The following is an 18,412-nucleotide window of genomic DNA, read 5'->3' as shown; positions in this document are numbered from 1 at the left end:
CCGCCCGCTGCCCACACGCCCCGCCCGCTGCCCACACGCCCCGCGGGCACCCGCCCGCTGCCCACACGCCCCGCCCGCTGCCCACACGCCCCGCGGACACCCGCCCGCTGCCCACACGCCCTGCCCACTGCCCACACGCCCCGCCCGCTGCCCACACGCCCCGCCCGCTGCCCCACACACCCCGCCCGCTGCCCACACGCCCCGCCCGCTGCCCACACGCCCCGCCCGCTGCCCACACGCCCCACCCGCTGCCCACACGCCCCGCTGCCCACACGCCCCACCCGCTGCCCACACGCCCCGCTGCCCACACGCCCCGCCCGCTGCCCACACGCCCCGCGGACACCCGCCCGCTGCCCTCGCCCAGCCCACAGCCCACACGCCCCGCCCGCTGCCCACACGCCCCGCCCGCTGCCCACACGCCCCGCCCGCTGCCCACACGCCCCGCCCGCTGCCCACACGCCCCGCCCGCTGCCCACACGCCCCGCGGGCACCCGCCCGCTGCCCGCTGCCCTCGCCCAGCCCACCTTGGGCCCCTCGTACAGGAAGGAGTCCCAGATCCGGAAGAGCACGTCGCTGACCACGCTGTCCACGAACACCACCAGGAACCAGTTGAAGGTGATGAGCGTGTAGTCCACCTTGTGCTGCTCCAGGTGCGCGTGCAGCCGCGGCAGCTTCTCGCCCATCAGGTCCCGGAACACCCGCTGGTCCACCTGCGGGCGAGGCCGAGGCTGGGTCCCCGCCGCCCACCTGCTCCGGGGCGCAGGGCGGGGCCGGGCGGCGCAGGCCCACCGGCACCCTCTCCACGGCCCGCGTGTGGACCTGGGCCCTGTTCGCGGGGCCACCCCCCGACCCCACCAAGGAGCGTGCAGGCCCCAGCACGTCCACGCGGATTCCCGGGCTGCGGGCGGGGCGATGGCCCGGCAGTGCCCCCGAGTCCATCGCTGCCCACAGGGGACACACACCGCCGTCCCGGAGACGCGCACCTTCGACAGGGGACCCGGCCTAGCACGCCCACCGGCCTGGCCGCAACTTCCTTAGAGCCGCCGGCAATCGGGGTCCTCCCACCCCGCCTCCTTCCTGCCCTGGGTCTGGGGTCCTCCCCGGGGTCCCTCACAGGTGCCCCCTGAGAGCCTGCGGCACAGGCACCCCGTCCCGGCCTCCGGGAGAAGCTGGGCGGGCACCCGGGCTCCCAGCGGCCAGGACCCTGCCCAGCCCGCCAGGCGGCCTTGCCCAGGGCAAGGTGAGGGGGGGGGCCCTGAGCTGGGGCGGGAGCAGCAGGCCTCCCGCTGGGCCAGGCGCTGAGGGAGCCCCGCCCCTGCCCTCGGGCCTCCTCCGGCCCCCCTCGCCCAGGATGCCCCGAGGCCGGGCACACGTCTGCTCCGCCTCCCGCAGCGTGTGGGACGCACCTGGGAGCCCAGGAGAGTCTTGGTGTAATAGTCTCTTGGCATGAACACCTCTACGATGGCGACCAGGCACCAGAAGGCGTCCTCTTGCTCCAGGTACAGCAGGGCCACCGCCACCAGCCTGCAGGCGCACGGGGGACAGGTGAGCGCCGCCCGAGCCCCCAACCCGGGCTCCCCACCTCCACCTCCACCCCCACCCCCACCCCCACCCCCACCCCCGTCCTCGGCCCAGTCTCATTCTCCGAGCAAGTCTCAGAGGCAAAGCTGCACGTCCTCCCCCTTCATTCGTTGCTGTTTTTTAATTTCTTTTTTTTAAAAAATATGTTATTGATTTTTTTACAGAGAGAAAGGGAGAGGGAGAGTGAGAAACATCGATGGGAGAGAAACATCGATCAGCTGCCTCCTGCACACCCCCTACTGGGGATGTGCCCGCAACCAAGGTACATGTCCTTGACCGGAATCGAACCCAGGACCCTTCAGTCCGCAGGCCGACGCTCTATCCACTGAACCACACTGGTGAAAGCATTAATATATTTCCTTTTTAAAAAATGTTGTTTATTGTCCAGCCGGCCTGGCTCAGGAGTTGAGCGTTGACCTATGAACCAGGAGGTCAGGGTTCGATTCTCGGTCAGGGCACATGCCCGGGTTGCAGGCTCGATCCCTAGTAGGGATCAAGCAGGAGGCGGCTGATTGCTGATTCTCTTTCATCACTGATGTTTCTATCTCTCTCTCCCTCTCCCTTCTTCTCTCTGAAATAAAAATATATTTTAAAAAACAAAATATTTTTATTGATTTTTTTTTTTTTTTTTAGAGAGAGAGGAAGGGAAAAGTAAAGAAAAAGAAACATTGCCGAAACTGGTTTGGCTCAGTGGATAGAGCTTTGGCCTGCGGACTCAAGGGTCCCAGGTTCGATTCCGGTCAAGGGCATATACCTTGGTTGTGGGCACATCCCCAGTAGGGGGTGTGCAAGAGGCAGCTGATTGATGTTTCTCTCTCATCGATGTTTCTAACTCTCTATCCCTCTCTCATCCTCTCTGTAAAAACTCAATAAAATATATTTAAAAAAAAAAGAAAAAGAAAAGAAAAAGAAACATCAATTCGAGAGAGAAACATCGGTGGGTTGCCTTCCGTATGTAACTGCAAGCTGGGTACATGCCCTGACTGGGAATCAAACCAGCGACCTATTGGGGCACAGGATGGTGCTCAACCAGCCAAAAAAAAATATATATGTACTAATATATGTATACTAGAGGCCCAGTGCACAAAATTTGTGCATGGGTAGGGTCCCTAGGCCTGGCCAGCGATCAGGGACAATTGAGGCCTTCTGCCTGCCGGCCAGGGACTCCCTTCCCCAGCTGTTGGCTGCCTGCTGGGGTCTTCCTTCTTTCCGCATTGCCCCCTGGTGGTCAGCACACGTCATAGCGAGTGATCAAACTCCTTGTTGAATTCCCGAGGGGACACTTTACATATTAGCCTTTTATATATATAGATATTTTTTTAAAATTATTTTTTAAATACTTTTTTTATTGATTTCAGAGAGGAAGAAAGAGGGAGAGAGAGATAGAAACATCCATGATGAGAGAGAATCCTGGATCGGCTGCCTCCTGCACGCCCCCTACTGGGGATCGAGCCCACAACCCAGGCATGTGCCCTGACCGGGAATCGAACCTGGGACCCTTCAGTCCGCAGGCTGACGCTCTATCCACTGAGCCACACCAGTTGGGCTCTCTCTATATATACCTGAGTGGCCAGATGAGGATGATCTCTGAACACATAATCATCTGGCCACTCAGTGTATATCCTATAGAATAAAAGGCTAATATGCAAATGGTCCCCTCGACCAGGAGTTCGACCAGCAGGCAGGCCGGCCAACCGCCCACGTCCCCTCCCCCTGGCCAGGCTGGCCGGACCCCACCCATGCACGAATTCATGCACTGGGCCTCTAATACACACACACACACACACACACACACACACACACTCACACTGAGTGGCCAGGTTATTATTCATTCAGAGGTCGTCACAATCTGGCCGCTCCGTGTGTATATTTTTTAATTGGCCCCTTTTGGCTGAGCAGGAGGGCGCCGGGGGGCACCGGGGCGCACCCACCTGTTGAGGCCCTGGCAGTAGCCGATGTCGGGGTTGCGCCAGGAGAAGGCCAGCAGCACGTTGCGCAGCTGCTGGATGCCCTCGGAGGCGGGGCCGGCGTAGTGCCGGTTGTTGGGCAGCGTGCGCAGCAGGTCCAGCTCGATCTGCTGCGAGGCCGGGTTCTGCTTCCCCAGCGCCGCCTTCAGCAGGCCCGCGAAGTAGCCGGGCGCCGCGCCCTCCCGCAGCTTGCGCGTGTGCAGGTCCACGCACCACCGCCACACCTTGGACCGGTGCTCGTGCGGGATGCCCGCCCGCACCAGGCCCTTCAGCTCCGGCGAGCGCGCCATCTCCCGCGTCATGGTGCCCGCCAGGTAGTTCTCCCACTTGACCCCCGTGGACACCTCCTGGTTCTCGGCCAGCGACAGGCCCCGGAGGTCCAGCGCCCGCACCTTGGCCACCAGCCTCTCCTCCTCGTCGTCCTCGGGGACCGTCCGGAACCCGTAGATGTCGTACTCGCTGCGGGGAAGCGCGAGGCGACAGTGAGCGGCCTGGTCTCGGCAGAGAGGCCGGGAAGGGCCCGGCCGGTGTGGCTCAGCGGATAGAGCGTCGGCCTGCGGACCGAAGGGTCCCGGGTTCGATTCCCGTCCAGGGCATGTACCTGGGCTGCAGGCTCCTCGCCAGCCCGGGCCCTGGTCAGGGGCACATGCAGGAGGCAACCCATCGATGTGTCTCTCTCACTTCGATGTTTCTCTCCGTCTCTCCCTCCCTCTTCTGCTCTCTCTAAAATCAATGGGGGAGGATTAAAAAAAGAAAAAAGAGCCCTAGCTGATGTGGCTCAGTGGATAGAGCATCAGCCTGCAGACTGAAGGGTCCCGGGTTTGATTCCGGTCAAGGGCACGTGCCTGGGTTGCAGGGCTCGATCCCCAGTGGGGGTCATGCAGGAGGCAGCCGATCCATGATTCCGTCATCACGGATGTTTCTCTCTCTCTCTCCCTCTCTGAAATCAATAAAAATGTATTAAAAAATTAAAAAAGAAAAGAAAAAAGACCATAAAGGAATGCTGGACGTGAGCGCAGGTGCGCCGGGCCCTTGGGGACAAAACCAGGCATCTGAACCGAGCGAGGAACGAACTTCTCCTGCTCTGCAGGCGTGTGACCGCGTGCGGGGCAGCCACAGGGCACCCCACGGAGGCCCTCATGCTCCGTGCCAAGCGTGTAAACACACACAAGCGCCCGGGACGTGCGATCGGGCAGAGCTGGGGCCACGCCTTCCCCGAGGCCAGGAACGAGGAGGCCGTATACGCTCCGAGGTGGGGACGGGGCTCGGCACGCGCCTCCGATGAGAGGCCGCTGCTGTTGTCCCCCTCCCCGCCCCCGCCCCCGCCCGCCCCCCCAGCCGCGGGTCCCCTGACCTGACGAGACGCGGCTTCACCAGCGCCTGCTCGGGCTGCTCGGGGCCCTCGACCTGCAGCGCGTCGGCCAGCAGCTGGGCGATGACCTCGCGGGCGGGCCCCTGCTCCTCCGCGCACACGGGCGCCTGCATCTCTTGCAGGAGGATCAGGTACTTGCTCTCCACCTGGCACAGCTTGGCCTCCAGGCTCGCGTACTGCGGGGAGAGGGGGGTCACCCACGCGCAAGGGACCAGGGACGCGAGGGGCTCGGGCTCCGCGGCGACGGGAACGCCAGGCCCCAGGACGTGAGCCAGAGACGCTGGGCCTGTGACGGGACGCTGAGGGACAGGGCCCGCCATGGGCTCCCTCCCTCCCGGGCGGCACGGAAGACGTCTGGATGCCGACCCAGTGTCGGTGCCGGACGGGGGCGGGCGGCACGGGGAACCAGGCCACAGGCCGTGGTGGATGCCACGCCCGGTGCCCATTGGCACACGGGTCACACACGGCCTCCCCACGCGCCATCGACACCTTCGGAGGACAACGGCCCGGGATCGGCTCCCAACGGCCACCTTGTCAGGCAAATCAAATACACCCCCTGGCCCGGCCAGTGTGGCTCAGTGGATGGAGCGTCGACCTGTGGACTGAAGGGTCTCAGGTTCGATTCCAGGTCAGGGCACAGGCCCGGGTTGTAGGCTCGATCCCAGTGCGGGGTGTGCAGGAGGCAGCCGATCCATGATTCTCCCTCATCATGGATGTTTCTCTCTCTCCCTCTCCCTTCCTCTCTGTAATCAATAAAAATATATTTTAAAAATATATATATACGCCCCGAAAAGCACACAGGAGGTCAGGAAGCTGCTCCGGGGATGGGTGGGTCAGGAGGCAGATCGTGATGAGCAGGCGTGGCCGCACGGCTGCTGCCCTCCTCTGGGCTGGAGCTGCCATGTGGGAGACGCACTGCAGCGCCCACGGCAGCCGCCACCACGACTGACCCTCACACCAACCCCGTCGGGCTCACCGGGCGGCATTCTGTTCCCCGGTTAGAGAAAATACAGATCACCCGGCTCAAGAGCATCCGTCAGAAAGGAAAATGAGCCTTGACCGGTGTGGCTCAGTGGACAGAGCATCGGCCTGTGGACTGAAGGGTCCCGGGTTCGATTCCGGTCAACGGCATGTACCTTGGTTGCAGGCACATCCCCAGCAGGGGGTGTGCAGGAGGCAGCTGATGGATGTTTCTCTCTCATCGATGTTTCTAACTCTCTCTCTCCCTTCCTCTCTGTAAAAAAATCAATAAAATATATTTTTTAAAAATGCAAATGACCCTGCCCAGGCCGGTGGCCCAGTGGTTAGAGCGTGGGCCCCAGCAGCAAGGGGTCGCGGACTCGATTCCCGGTCAAGGGCACGGACCTGGGTTGCAGTTCCTTCCCTGGCCCGGGCCGGGGCCTGTGTGGGAGGCAACCAATCGACGTGTCTCTCTCATATCGATGCTTCTCTCTCTCTCTCCCTCCTCCCTTCTCCCCTCTCCCTGAACTACCAGGAAGTGAGTCTGAGACGCTAAAAAAAAAAAAAAAATACCCCTTCCACTCTCTCTACAAGAAAGCAACGGGAAAAACATCCTCGGGTGAGGACTTAAAAAAAAAAAAAAGCAAATCACTTTAACTTGGGGCTCGGAATTGCAGTTAATTGGTCTGTGACCTCCACTGCACCTGCGGCTGGAGCCAGGTCTCGGGGTGCTGCCGCTGCCTCACCCCAACACGACGACACGGCACGCGGCGTCCGCACTGTGTGGATTTCAACTACATTTTGGCGCCCGTGAGCACGTCCCTCCAGCCTGTGCCTGAACTGCTTTCCGAACATGTCCATTTCTTTTAAAATGTTTTTATTGATTTCAGAGAGGCAGGGAGCGGGAGAGAGGGAGAGAGAGAGAGAGAGAGAGAGAGAGAGAGAGAGAGAAACATCCATGATGAGAGAGAATCATGGATCAGATGCCTCCTGCACGACCCACACTGGGGATGGAGCCCGCAACCCAGGCATATGCCCTTGACCAGGAATCAAACCCGAGACCCTTCAGTCCACAGGCCGACGCTCTATCCACTGAGCCACACCGGCCAGGGCCAAGCCGCACCTCCCACCAGGTGAGGGGTGCCCCCCCCGACTCCCAACCCACCTTGGCCATCAAGTCCCTCTCTCTCCTCTCCGCATTTCTCCGCAGCGCCGAGAGCTCCAAGATTTCCTTGTTGAGAAATTTGTTTTGGGTCTTGTACCCCTGCAGGTTATCCTGTTCGAAAAAGAAAAAACACACACACACACACACAAAACCATCAATTCACATTGGTTGAATGTGGACTAATTGTTCTACACTGAGTGGCCAGATTATGATGGTCTCTGAACGCATAATAACCTGGCCACTCAGTGTGTGTGTGTGTGTGTGTGTCTGGCCAGCCTGGCCAGGGGGAGGGGACATGGGCGGTTGGCCGGCCTGCCTGCTGGTCGAACTCCTGGTCAAGGGGACAATGTGCATATTAGCCTTTTATGATATAGGACATACACTGAGTGGCCAGATTATTATGCGTTCAGAGATCATCATCATCTGGCCACTCAGTGTATACCATGAATATATTTTTTTTAATGTTATTTTTTCAAAGTATATTTATATTGATGTCAGAGAAGAAGGGGGAGAGAGAGAGAGAGAAACATCCACGAGGAGAGAGAATCATTGGTCGGCTGCCTCCTGCACGCCCCGCACTGGGGATCGAGTCCACAACCCGGGCAGGTGCCCTGACCGGGAATCACACCGTGACCTCCTGGTTCATAGGTTGACGCTCAGCCACGGAGCCACGCCGGCCGGGCTGTACCATTCATATTTTGCTGCCTCACCCAACAGCCCTGCCACATTCGAGCAAGTCCTGAGGAACTGAAAGCTGGCTACCAGGCACTTTTGGGTTAATCTCTGGGCTGCCCCCCCCCATCCCCCGCCCCCCCGGGCAGCGAAGGCAGGCAGGGCCCACGGCGCCGAGGGAGGAGACGGGGAAGGAATTTACGTCACGGTGGTGACTGTCCTGAACTGGCCACAGAGGGGGCCCCGTGCGCCTCCGTGGGTGACCTGGGAGGGTGATGCCCTCAGAGTGTATAAACAAGGCCCCTCGGCCGGAAGCCGGGAGGGGAGGGAGCCGAAAGGGCTGGAGCAATGGCAGCCTCGCCGAGGCCAGGAGCCCTCGAGGGACGTCGACGCACAGAGACCGAGGGGCTTGGGGATCCCTCACCTTCAGCCTGTCCAGCTCCTGCTGGTCCCTGCAGGCGGTGGGGGAGCCGGGCGCCGGGGTGGGGGAGGCGGCGCGGCCCTCGCCCTCGCTGAGCTGCCGCGACAGCTTGATGATGACCTCGTCCTTGGCGCGGATGGTTTCCATGAGCATGCCCAGCTGCTCGCTCAGCTCGCCCACCTTGGCCTTCAGCGTGCGCACCTCCTGCTGCAGGCTCTCCTTCTCCAGGCCCAGCAGGTCCAGCTGGCGGGCCAGGCCCAGGATCTGGTCGTCCTTCTGGTGCAGCAGCGCCAGCGTGTCCTGGGGGGCCCCGTCGCACAGCCGGCTGCTGGCGAAGTACTTGTCGTACTGCGAGGAGCGCACCGTCTGCTGCAGCAGCCGCACCAGCTCCTGCAGCCACGGGGAGGGGGGCGGGGAGACGGGGAAGGGAGAGCAGACGCGTGACACGTCCACGCGGAGCCACGCGGGAAGGTGAGGAAACGCGGAAACCTGACTCGGAACGTTTTTTTTATCCTTACCTGAGAAAAATGATCGCCTGAGGATAATTTTACATTGATTTTTATTTTTTACTAGAGGCCCGGTTCACAAAATTTGTGCACAGGACGGGGGTGTCCCTCAGTCCAGCCTGCACCCTCTTGTAATCCGGGACCCCTCAGGGGATGTCCGACTGCCAGTTTAGGCCAGATCCCTGCCTGATCAGCCCTAACCACTCTGCCTACCTGCCTGATCACCCCTAACTGCTCACCTGCCTGCCTGATCGCCCCTAACTGCTCACCTGCCTGCCTGATCATCCCTAACCACTCTGCCTGCCTGGCTGATCACCCCTAACCACTCTGCCTGCCTTGCCTGATCACCCCAACCACTCTGCCTGCATGATCACCCTTAAACACTCTGCCTACCTGCCTGATCACCCCTAACCACTCTGCCTGCCTGCCTGATCACCCCCAACCACTCTGCCTGACTGATCACCCCTAACCACTCTGCCTGCCTCCTGATCACCCCTAAACACTCTGCCTGACTGATCACCCCTAACCACTCTGCCTGCCTGCCTGACTGATCGCCCCTAACCACTCTGCCTGCCTGCCTGATCGCCCCTAACCACTTTGCCTGCCTGCCTGCCTGACTGATCGCCCCTAACCACTCTGCCTGCCTGACTGATCACCCCTAACTGCTCTGCCTACCTGCCTGATCTCCCCTAACCACTCTGCCTGCCTGCCTGATCACCCCTAATCACTCTGCCTGCTGGCCTGATTGCCCCTAACCACTTTGCCTGCCTGTCTGCCTGATCACCCCTAACCACTTTGCATGCCTGCCTGATCGCCCCTAACCACTCTGCCTGCCTGACTGATCACCCCTAACCACTCTGCCTGCCTGCCTGATCACCCCTAACCACTTTGCCTGCCTGTCTGATCACCCCTAAACACTCTGCCTGCCTGCCTGATCGCCCCTAACTGTTCGCCTGCCTGCCTGATCACTCCTAAACACTCTGCCTACTTGCCTGATCGTCCCTAACTGTTCGCCTGCCTGCCTGATCGCTCCTAACCACTCTGCCTGCCTGCCTGATCACCCCTAAACACTCTGCCTGCCTGCCTGATCAACCCTAAACACTCTGCCTGACTGATCACCCCTAACCACTCTGCCTGCCTGCCTGATCACCCCTAACCACTCTGCCTGCCTGATTGCACCTACCCACTCTGCCTGCCTGCCTGATTGCCTCTAACCCCTCTGCCTGCCTGCCTGACAGTCTGTAGCCACCGCAGCTTTGTCAGGAAGGACGTCTGGAATGATGTCCGGAAGGTCATTTGGCTGTCCAGTCTAATTAAGCATATTGTGCTTTTATTATTATAGATTTTATTTTTTTAGGGCCTCCCGGTAAAAGCAGGAAGATCTACTGAACAAATTCAAAACGAGCTGTAAGCACTTGCACTGATTTTGAGAGAGAGGAGAAGAGAGAGGGAGACAGAGGGGCACGTCGATGGGTGGCTACCAGGGTCTGGGCCAGGGAGGAGCCTGCCACAGAGGTCCGTGCCCTTGACGGAATCGAACCCGGGACCCTTCGTTCTGCAGGCCGACGCTCTACCCACTTAGCCACACCGGCCAGGGCCCTGGAAACAATTTAACACCAAACTTCCTCTCGAAGGATCTCAACAATAAAGAGGAGATAAAACCGCCTCCATGAAGACGGGGCCCAGAGGACAATGACAGGAAACAGGAAGCCGCGGCACACACGCCGTGACCAGCGGCGGTTCCGGTGAGCAGGCCCGGGCCCTGTGAAAGCCGCGAGCCTGACGCTGAGTCACACCGGCCGCTGGGCAATCAGGGTCATTATGGGCCGGATTAGCCAAGAAGAAAGTGCTGCTGAACAGGACACGGGAAGTCCTTTTTAAAAATATATGTGCATATCATTCTTTTATTGATGTCAGAGAGGAAGAAAGGAGAGACAGAAACATCCATGATGATCGCCCTAACCCAGTGGTCGGCAAACTGCGGCTTGCGAGCCACAGGCGGCTCTTTGGCCCCTTGAGTTTTTAGCAAAGGCCAGCTGAGGAGTACCCTCATTAAGTTAATAACAATGTACCTACCATATAGTTTAAGTTTAAAAAATGTGGCTCTCAAAAGAAATCTTAATCGTTGTCCTGTTGATATTTGGCTCTGTGGGCTAATGAGTTTGCCGACCACTGCCCTAGCCGGTGTGGCTCAGTGGACAGAGCGTTGGCCTGCGGACTGAAGGGTCCTGGGTTCAATTCCGGTCAAGGGCATGTACCTTGGTTGCAGGCACATCCCCAGTGGGGAGTGTGCAGGAGGCAGCTGATGGATGTTTCTCTCTCATCGATGTTTCTGACTCTCTATCCCTCCCCCTTCACCTCTATAAAATATATATATATTTTTTTAAAAAAAGAAAAAAGAAACATCCATGATGAGAGAGAATCACGGATCGGCTGCCTCCTGCACGCCCCCCGACTGGGGATGGAGCCCGCAACCCGGGCATGTGCCCTGACCGGGAATCGAACCGTGACCTCCTGGTTCCTAGGCCGACCACTGAGCCACACCGGCCGGGCAGGACTGGCCAAGTCTTTTAACTGCTCAGGACTCTGGGCTGAAGCTGGGAGAGAGCAGATGTCGGGGGAGTGAGTGAGGGGCAGGCACCCCCTCCCGAGCCCCCGGGGTCTGCACTCGGCCTGGAAATTCACGCGTGTCTGAACCGGGCCGGGCCCAGGGCTGGGCCTCGGGCCGCGGCCCCGGCAGCACCGACCGCGAAGGCCCGGCCTGCGACGTGGCCCGAGAGCCGGGAGGAGGAGGAGGAGGCGTTACCTTCTGGCTGGACAGGTCCTTGCGCAGGCGCTCCAGCTCCTCCCGCTGGCTCTGCAGCTGCCGCTGCGTGTCCGGGTCCGAGGCCCAGCTGGCGCCCCCCGCGCCCGGCGCCCCCGGCGTCCCCTCGGGGGCCGGGTCCCCGCTGCTGTGGCGGCTCTTGTACGACCCGATCATGTCCTTCAGGGGGCGCTTGCCTTTGTAGGGGACACGGCCCAGATCGAAGAGGAACCCCGAGCCGGCGCCTCCTGTGCGGACACAGAACTGGTGTGGAGACGCCGGGAAACCCCGGCCTCTGGCTGTCACTCGTCCTCCGAGGAGTCCGCCCTGCCCCCCCCTGCCCCCCCAACCAGCTGCTCTGTCCGTCCCCGGTTGCGCTGAGTCCGGCCGGACACTTCCTGACAAGGCCGCACGCACCACGTGGCCACGCGAAGGGTTGCACTCTGGCTGGATTGCTCAACCTCGGCCTTGTCAGGCCCCAACGGGGTGCATGACAAAGCGGCTTGGGAAAACCCTAGTTGAGTTCCTAAATCTCTTTTCAAAAGCTCAGTGCCTCCCTCTGTGGTCATGTAACTGTTTCCCATCTCGGGCACTTTGACACCAACGAGAACAGAGACACAGGCCCGGGGAGGACGGGGGCAGGGGAGGGGGTGTCTCCAGGGCCCACGGCACCCTGGGAACACGGGGTCCCCTCCCCCAGGGCACCCCATGAAGCCGGACAGCAGGTTCCCAGGGCAGGACTCAGCCGTCCTAGGGACCCTTTGCTAACTTGCCCTTAGTCAAAAAGATACAAAAAAAAAATTCCAAATGTATGTAAATGTTGTAAACACATCTTTATTTTTTTATTTCAAACTAGAGGCCCAGTGCACGAAATACGTGCACTTGCAGGGGGTCCCTTAGCCTGGCCTGCGCCCTCTCACAGTCCGGGAGCCCTTGGGGGATGTCCAACTGACAGCTTAGGCCCGCCCGCCTAAGCCGGCCGTCAGACATCCTTAGCACTGCGCTTACCAGCCGTGAGCCCGGCTTCTGGCTGAGCGGCGCTCCCCCTGAGGGAGTGCACTGACCACCAGGGGGCAGCTCCTGCGTTGAGCGTCTGCCCCCTGGTGGTCAGTGTGCATCATAGCGACCAGTCATTCAGCTGCTAGGTCGATTTGCATATTAGCCTTTTATTATATAGGATATATTTTTATTGATGTCAGAGAGGAAGGGAGAGGGAGAGAGAGATAGAAACATCCATGATGAGAGAGAATCATGGATTGGCTGCCTCCTGCACGCCCCCCACTGGGGATCGAGCCTGTAACCCGGGCACGTGCCCTGACCCGGAATTGAACCCGGGACCCTTCCGTCTGCAGGCCGATGCTCTATCCACTGAAGGGTACGGAGGGACCCAAATACATTTTAGTGTAGACGGATTCAAACATGCATTTGAAACGTAAACGGAGACACACGGAGTCAGCGCTATACAGATTTCATTCACATAAAGTCAGAAAACAGGCAAGACGAACCCGTGCTGTGTGGGGGGTGGGGGTGGGGCCTGTGGCCTCCTCGAACAATGGGAAATGAGATAATGCCCAAGAGTTACTATCACTGTCCGCAGGTACAGCAATGAAGCTGTAATTAACATGTTCTTTAGGAGCCCGGCCAGCGTGGCTCAGTGGCTGAGCGTTGACCTAGGAACCGGGAGGTCACGGTTCGATGCCCGGTCAGGGCACAGGCCCGGGTGGCGGGCTCAATCCCCAGTGAGGGGCGTGCAGGAGGCAGCCGATCCGTGATTCTCTCTCATCATGGATGTTTCTCTCTCTCCCCCTCTCCCTTCCTCCTGAAATCAATAAAAATATTTTTTAAAAAATAAAAAAGATGCCCTGGCTGGTGTGGCTCAGTGGATAGAGCGTCAGCCTGTGGACTGAAGGGTCCCGGGTTCAATTCCGGTCAAGGGCACATGCCCAGGTTGTGGGCTCGATCCCCAGTGGGAGGCGTGCCGGAGGCAGCCGATTCTCTCTCATGGATGTTTCTCTCTCTCCCTCTTCCTTCCTCCTGAAATCAATAAAAATATTTAAAAAAAAAATAAACAGGAAATGAAGAGAATGCAGACTCCCTGCTGGGCAGGCTCCCCGCACCCTGTGGCCGGCAGGCGGCGGCGGGGAGCGAGGGACCGCGGAGCCCGTCCGTACCTCTGTTCCCCTCCGGCGCCGGCCTCCGCCTCTCCTCCAGCGTCGCCGACTCCTCCAGGTCCTTGGGGCTGGGGTCCAGGAGCTCCCACTCCTCGTGCGTGTAGAACACGCTCTTCCGGCCCTCGTGGCCCCGTCCCGGGCGGAAGGAAGACATCGAGTTTCTATGGGGGGAAACGAAATGTGTGTGTGTTTTTTAAATATTTGCTTTCATTTCATTTATTTTTTAAAATATATTTTATTGATTTTTTTTCAGAGAGGAAGGGAGAGGGAGAGAGAGTTAGAAACATCGATGAGAGAGAAACATCCATCAGCTGCCTCCTGCACGCCCCCCCACTGGGGATGTGCCCGCAACCAAGGTACATGCCCTTGACCGGAATCGAACCCGGGGCCCTTCAGTCCGCAGGCCGACGCTCTATCCACTGAGCCACACCGGTCAGGGCCGAAATGTGTTATTTAAAGAAAAGACACCTTACGACAGAACGTCACCTCACACGCCTGGGGCTGGAAGGTCTGACAGGATCAGACGCTGGGAGAGCAGTCGGTGCTGCTACCAGGGAGAACCACCAGCCACAGGCAGGTGAGGCCAAGGCGTCTCCCCGAAGACCCAGCCTCTCCCCGACGCGTCCTCCCACGCGTGCACAGCAGCACAAGCAAGAACAACCATTACGGCCCTATTCACGTTAGCGAAAAAGTATAACTGACCCCGCCCAGCATGGCTCAGCATTTGAGCATCGACCTAGGAACCAGGAGGTCAGGGTTCGATTCCCGGTCAGGGCACATGCCCGGGTTGCCGGCTCCATCCCCAGTGGGGGGCGTGCAGGAGGCAGCCGATCCATGATTCTCTCTCATCATGGATGTTTCTCTCTCTCACTCTCCCTTCCTCTCTTTTTTAAGTCAATTTAAAAAAAGAAAAAAAGCCCTAACCGGTGTGGCTCAGTGGATAGAGCGTCAGCCTGCGGGTCCCGGGTTCTGAAGGGTCCCAGGTTCGATCCTGGTCAAGGGCATGTACCTTGGTTGCGGGCACATCCCCAGTAGGGGGTGTGCAGGAGGCAGCTGATCGATGATGTTTCTCTCTCAGTGATGTTTCTAACTCTCTCTCCCTCTCCCTTCCTCTCTGTAAAAAATCAATAAAATATATATTTTTTAAAAGAATATTTATAGAAGATTAAAAAAAACCCAGCACCCAGAGAGGTAAAAACGCATGATACAGGTTATCCAGGAGAAAAATGACCTGGCTGGCGTGCAAAGAAGTACGGAAATCCTATTCCTCAGGAGGAGAAAGAACAGTAGCTAGAACCAGACCCAGGAATGACAGGTGACTACATTCCGACGTGAAATCACCACGTGTCGTCACACGGCATCGCTTTCGGGGTCCTGGGCGAACGCCCCCCCGCCCCTGCCCCCGGGACTCACCTGAGCTCGGCGCCCCACTGCTTCAGAGAGAAGTTGATGGAGTTGGGGGGCCCCGGGGACGGCTGGCTCGCGGCCTGCTCTCCCACCAGCTCTCCGGGGGCCGCGTCCACGGCGAGGATGTTCCGGGCTTTTTCGGCGGAAGCGTTGGGATGTGGGTACAGGAAGTCTGGGAGAGAGGCAGACAGAGGGTGGTGACTCAGAGCTGCCCCAGGGACCCTGACCCCCCCCCCCCAAAACACGGACCGATGTTCTCCGCAGACACCTGTACTGTACACAGGGCGGCGTGGTTTTAACAGAGACGGCGCAAAAACATCTGGGGTGGCTCGTCCGTGTTCTGTAACTGTTTTGACCTAAAGTACATCAACGAGCCCTGGCCCGTGTGGCTCAGTGGGTAGAGCGTCGGCCTGCGGACTGAAGGGTCCCGGGTTCGATTCCGGTCAAGGGCATGTACCTCGCTTGCAGGGTCGATCCCCGGCCCCCGTCGGGGTGCGTGCAGGAGACAACCAATCGATGTGTCCCTCTCACATCGATGTTTCTTTCTCTCTCTGTCATTCCCCCTCCCTTCCACTCTCCATAAAAATCAATGGAAAAATATCCTCGGGCCCAGCCGGGCGTGGCTCAGTGGTTGAGCATTGACCTAGGAACCAGGAGGTCAGGGTTCGATTCCCGGTCAGGGCCCGGGCCCGGGTTGCGGGCTCGATCCCCAGTGTGGGGCGTGCAGGATTCTCTTTCATCATGGATGTTTCTCTCTCTCCTTCTCCCTTCCTCTCTGAAATCAATAAAAATGTATTTTTTAAACAATGGCAAGCTAGTCACAAGGTTACATCGAGTCCCTGGCGTCGGACGCCCCTCCAAGCCGCGGCTCCAGGAGATGCCGCGGGGCCTGCTTGAGAGAGAGGAGGGAGGGTGCCAGCCTCCTCGTCCACCACAGTGCTTCCTTTTATTTCTTATTTTTAACTAGAGGCCCGGTGCACGAAATTCGTGTGTGTCCCTAAGCCCAGCCTGCACCCTCTCCAATCTGGGACCCCTTGAGGGATGTCCGACTGCCCATTTAGGCCCAATCCCACCGGGCAGTTGGACATCCCTCTCACAATCCAGGATTGCTGGCTCCCAACCGCTTGCCTGCCTGCCTGCCAGCCTGATCAGCCCATAACCACTCCCCTGCCAGCCTGATCACTCCCTAACAACTCCCCTGCCTGCCCAATTGCCCCCAACTGCCCTCCCCTGCAGGCCTGGTCACCCCCACTGCCCTCCCCTGCAGGCCTGGTCCCCCCCCAACTGCCCTCCCCTGCCGGCCTGGTTGCCCACAACTGCCCTCCCCTGCCGGCCATCTTGTGTTTTAGAGTGATGGTCAATTTGCATATTACCTCTTTATTATATAGGATATAGATTTTTATTGATTTCAGAGAGGAAGGGAGAGGGAGAGGGAGATAGAGACATTAATGATGAGAATCACTGATCGGCTGCCTCCTGCACACCCCCTACTGGGGATGGAGCTGCAACCTAAGCATGTGCCCTGGCCAGAATTGAACCCTGACCTCCTGGTTCCTAGGTCGATGCTTAACCACTGAGCCATGCAGGCCGAGCCATTGGTTGACTTTTTTTTAATATATTTTTATTGATTTCAGAGAGGATGAGAGAGAGAGCAAGAGAGAAACACCAATGATGAGAGAAAACTCATGGATCGGCTGCCTCCTGCACGCCCCCCCACTGGGGATCGAGCCTGCAACCAAGGCATGTGCCCTTGACTGGAATCGAACCCAGGACCCTTCAGTCCGCCGGCCGATGCTCTATCCACTGAGTCACACCGGCCAGGGCTCCACTGATTTTTAGGGAGACTGGAAGGGAGAGGGAAAGACAGAAACACATCAAATGGTGGCCTCCTGCATGCGTCCCGACCAGGGCCCGGGTGGGGGAGGAGCCTGCAACCGAGGTACATGCCCTTGACCAGAAATCGAACCCGGGACCCTTCAGTCCGCAGGCTGACACTCTACCCACTGAGCCATACTGGCCTGGCCTTTGGTTGGCTCTTGATTAGATGGAGCCCTGAACCCTGGTGGTGGGGAGGACGGTACAATCAGCTGAGCTCCGGGCTGGGGCAGAGCACGCCCCTCTAAGCGGAGCCAGGAAACTGCCGTGAGGACCTGGGGGGCCGTGTGCAGCCCCCCCTTCCTGTGTGGGCTGGCCGCGGGCTCCGAGGGTGAAGACAAAACCCCAAGGTTACGAGGAAACCCCGGGCCTTGCTGCAACGGGGCCCACGCCGGAAAGCTTCCTGGGGAAGTGGGGCTGGGGTGGGGGCGGGGAGCAGAGCCGGGCGCGGAGGCCGGGAGGGCGGTGGCCAGACAGGCCCGCTCTCAATGCAACTGTTCGACGTGAAAAAGAAGCTTCCCGGCTTTTCCAATATTCTGAGTTCTGCCTGGTTTTCGGTCTGTACGTGAGGTTTACGAGGTTCACGTAAGAGAAAGCTGAGCCGCCGGCATCCCGGGTCCCCATGGGGACAGCAGTGGTCAGGGGATTGACTGCCTCAGGACACGGACGGACGGGCACGTAGAAGTCCCAGAATCCCGAGTCTTTATCTCCCAGCGCCCGCGGACAGAGGCTGTGCTTGAGGAGTTTGCTGTTATACCTACTCTGTTCCTTTTTTTAAATAAATATATTTTTACTAGTGGCCCGGTGCACGAAATTCATGCACAAGTGTGGGGAGGGGGGGAAGAGGGGTTCCCTCAGCCCAGCCCAGCCAGCTCCAATCTGGGACCACTTGGGGGATGTCCGACTGCCGGTTTAGGCCCTAAAGCGGCAGTCGGACATCCCTCTCTCAATCCTGGACCGCTGGCTCCTAATTGCTCACTTGCTTACTGGCCTGATCGCCCCTCACTGCCTCTGTGTGCTGGCCTGATCGCCCCTAACCGGCCCCCCTGCTGGCCAAGTCACCCCCAACTGCCCTCTCCCTGCCGGCCTGGTCGCTCCTAACTGCGCCCCCCTCCCCTGCTGGCCTGGTCACCCCTTACTGTCCCCACTGCCAGCCTGGTCACCCCTTACTGTCCCCCACTGCCAGCCTGGTCACCTCTAACTGCCCCCCACTGCAAGTCTGGTCACACCTCACTGCCTCCCCTGCCGACCTGGTTGCCCCCAACTGGCCCCCTTCCGGCCTGGTCGCCCCACGCAGCCTGCTGTTCAGTCATTTGATCGTCCCTCACTAACCCCCCTGCCGGCCTGATCATAGGCAGCCATCTTGTGAGGGTGTGAGGGTTAATTTGCATATCACCTCTTTGCTATATAGGATTTTTATTGATTTCAGAGAGGGAGGGAGAGGGAGATAGAAACATACATGAGGAGAGAGAATCATGGATCGGCTGCCTCCTACACGTCCCACACTGGGGA

The 18,412-nt window shown here is 59.2% G+C and overlaps 1 protein-coding gene and 1 non-coding gene across 5 annotated transcripts in view; both read right to left on the bottom strand.

The window, feature by feature from the left end:
• TBC1D2B (TBC1 domain family member 2B) overlaps positions 1-18,412 on the bottom strand; it is a 36,979-nt gene that overhangs the window by 4,754 nt on the left and 13,813 nt on the right. Inside the window, exons 3-11 of one of the 4 annotated variants that reach the window (XM_054713418.1) lie at positions 15,032-15,197; positions 13,619-13,779; positions 11,451-11,695; positions 8,142-8,528; positions 7,046-7,156; positions 4,903-5,096; positions 3,513-4,007; positions 1,407-1,524; positions 525-710 (exon numbers count right to left, since the gene is read on the bottom strand). In XM_054713418.1, coding sequence (XP_054569393.1) covers positions 525-710; positions 1,407-1,524; positions 3,513-4,007; positions 4,903-5,096; positions 7,046-7,156; positions 8,142-8,528; positions 11,451-11,695; positions 13,619-13,779; positions 15,032-15,197 — 2,063 coding nt within the window. The remainder of the gene's footprint in view (positions 1-524; positions 711-1,406; positions 1,525-3,512; positions 4,008-4,902; positions 5,097-7,045; positions 7,157-8,141; positions 8,529-11,450; positions 11,696-13,618; positions 13,780-15,031; positions 15,198-18,412) is intronic. The other 3 variants (XM_054713420.1, XM_054713417.1, XM_054713419.1) reach the window with 3 other exon arrangements.
• LOC114229374 (U7 small nuclear RNA) lies at positions 9,999-10,061 on the bottom strand. Its single transcript, XR_003615462.1, has one exon. It is a non-coding gene; the product is annotated as a U7 small nuclear RNA (small nuclear RNA).

Source organism: Eptesicus fuscus, chromosome 25, assembly GCF_027574615.1.
Source record: "Eptesicus fuscus isolate TK198812 chromosome 25, DD_ASM_mEF_20220401, whole genome shotgun sequence".
Lineage (NCBI taxonomy): Eukaryota > Metazoa > Chordata > Mammalia > Chiroptera > Vespertilionidae > Eptesicus > Eptesicus fuscus.
The sequence above is the reverse complement of the archived record's forward strand: the minus strand, read 5'-3'. Positions and strand labels throughout refer to the sequence as shown.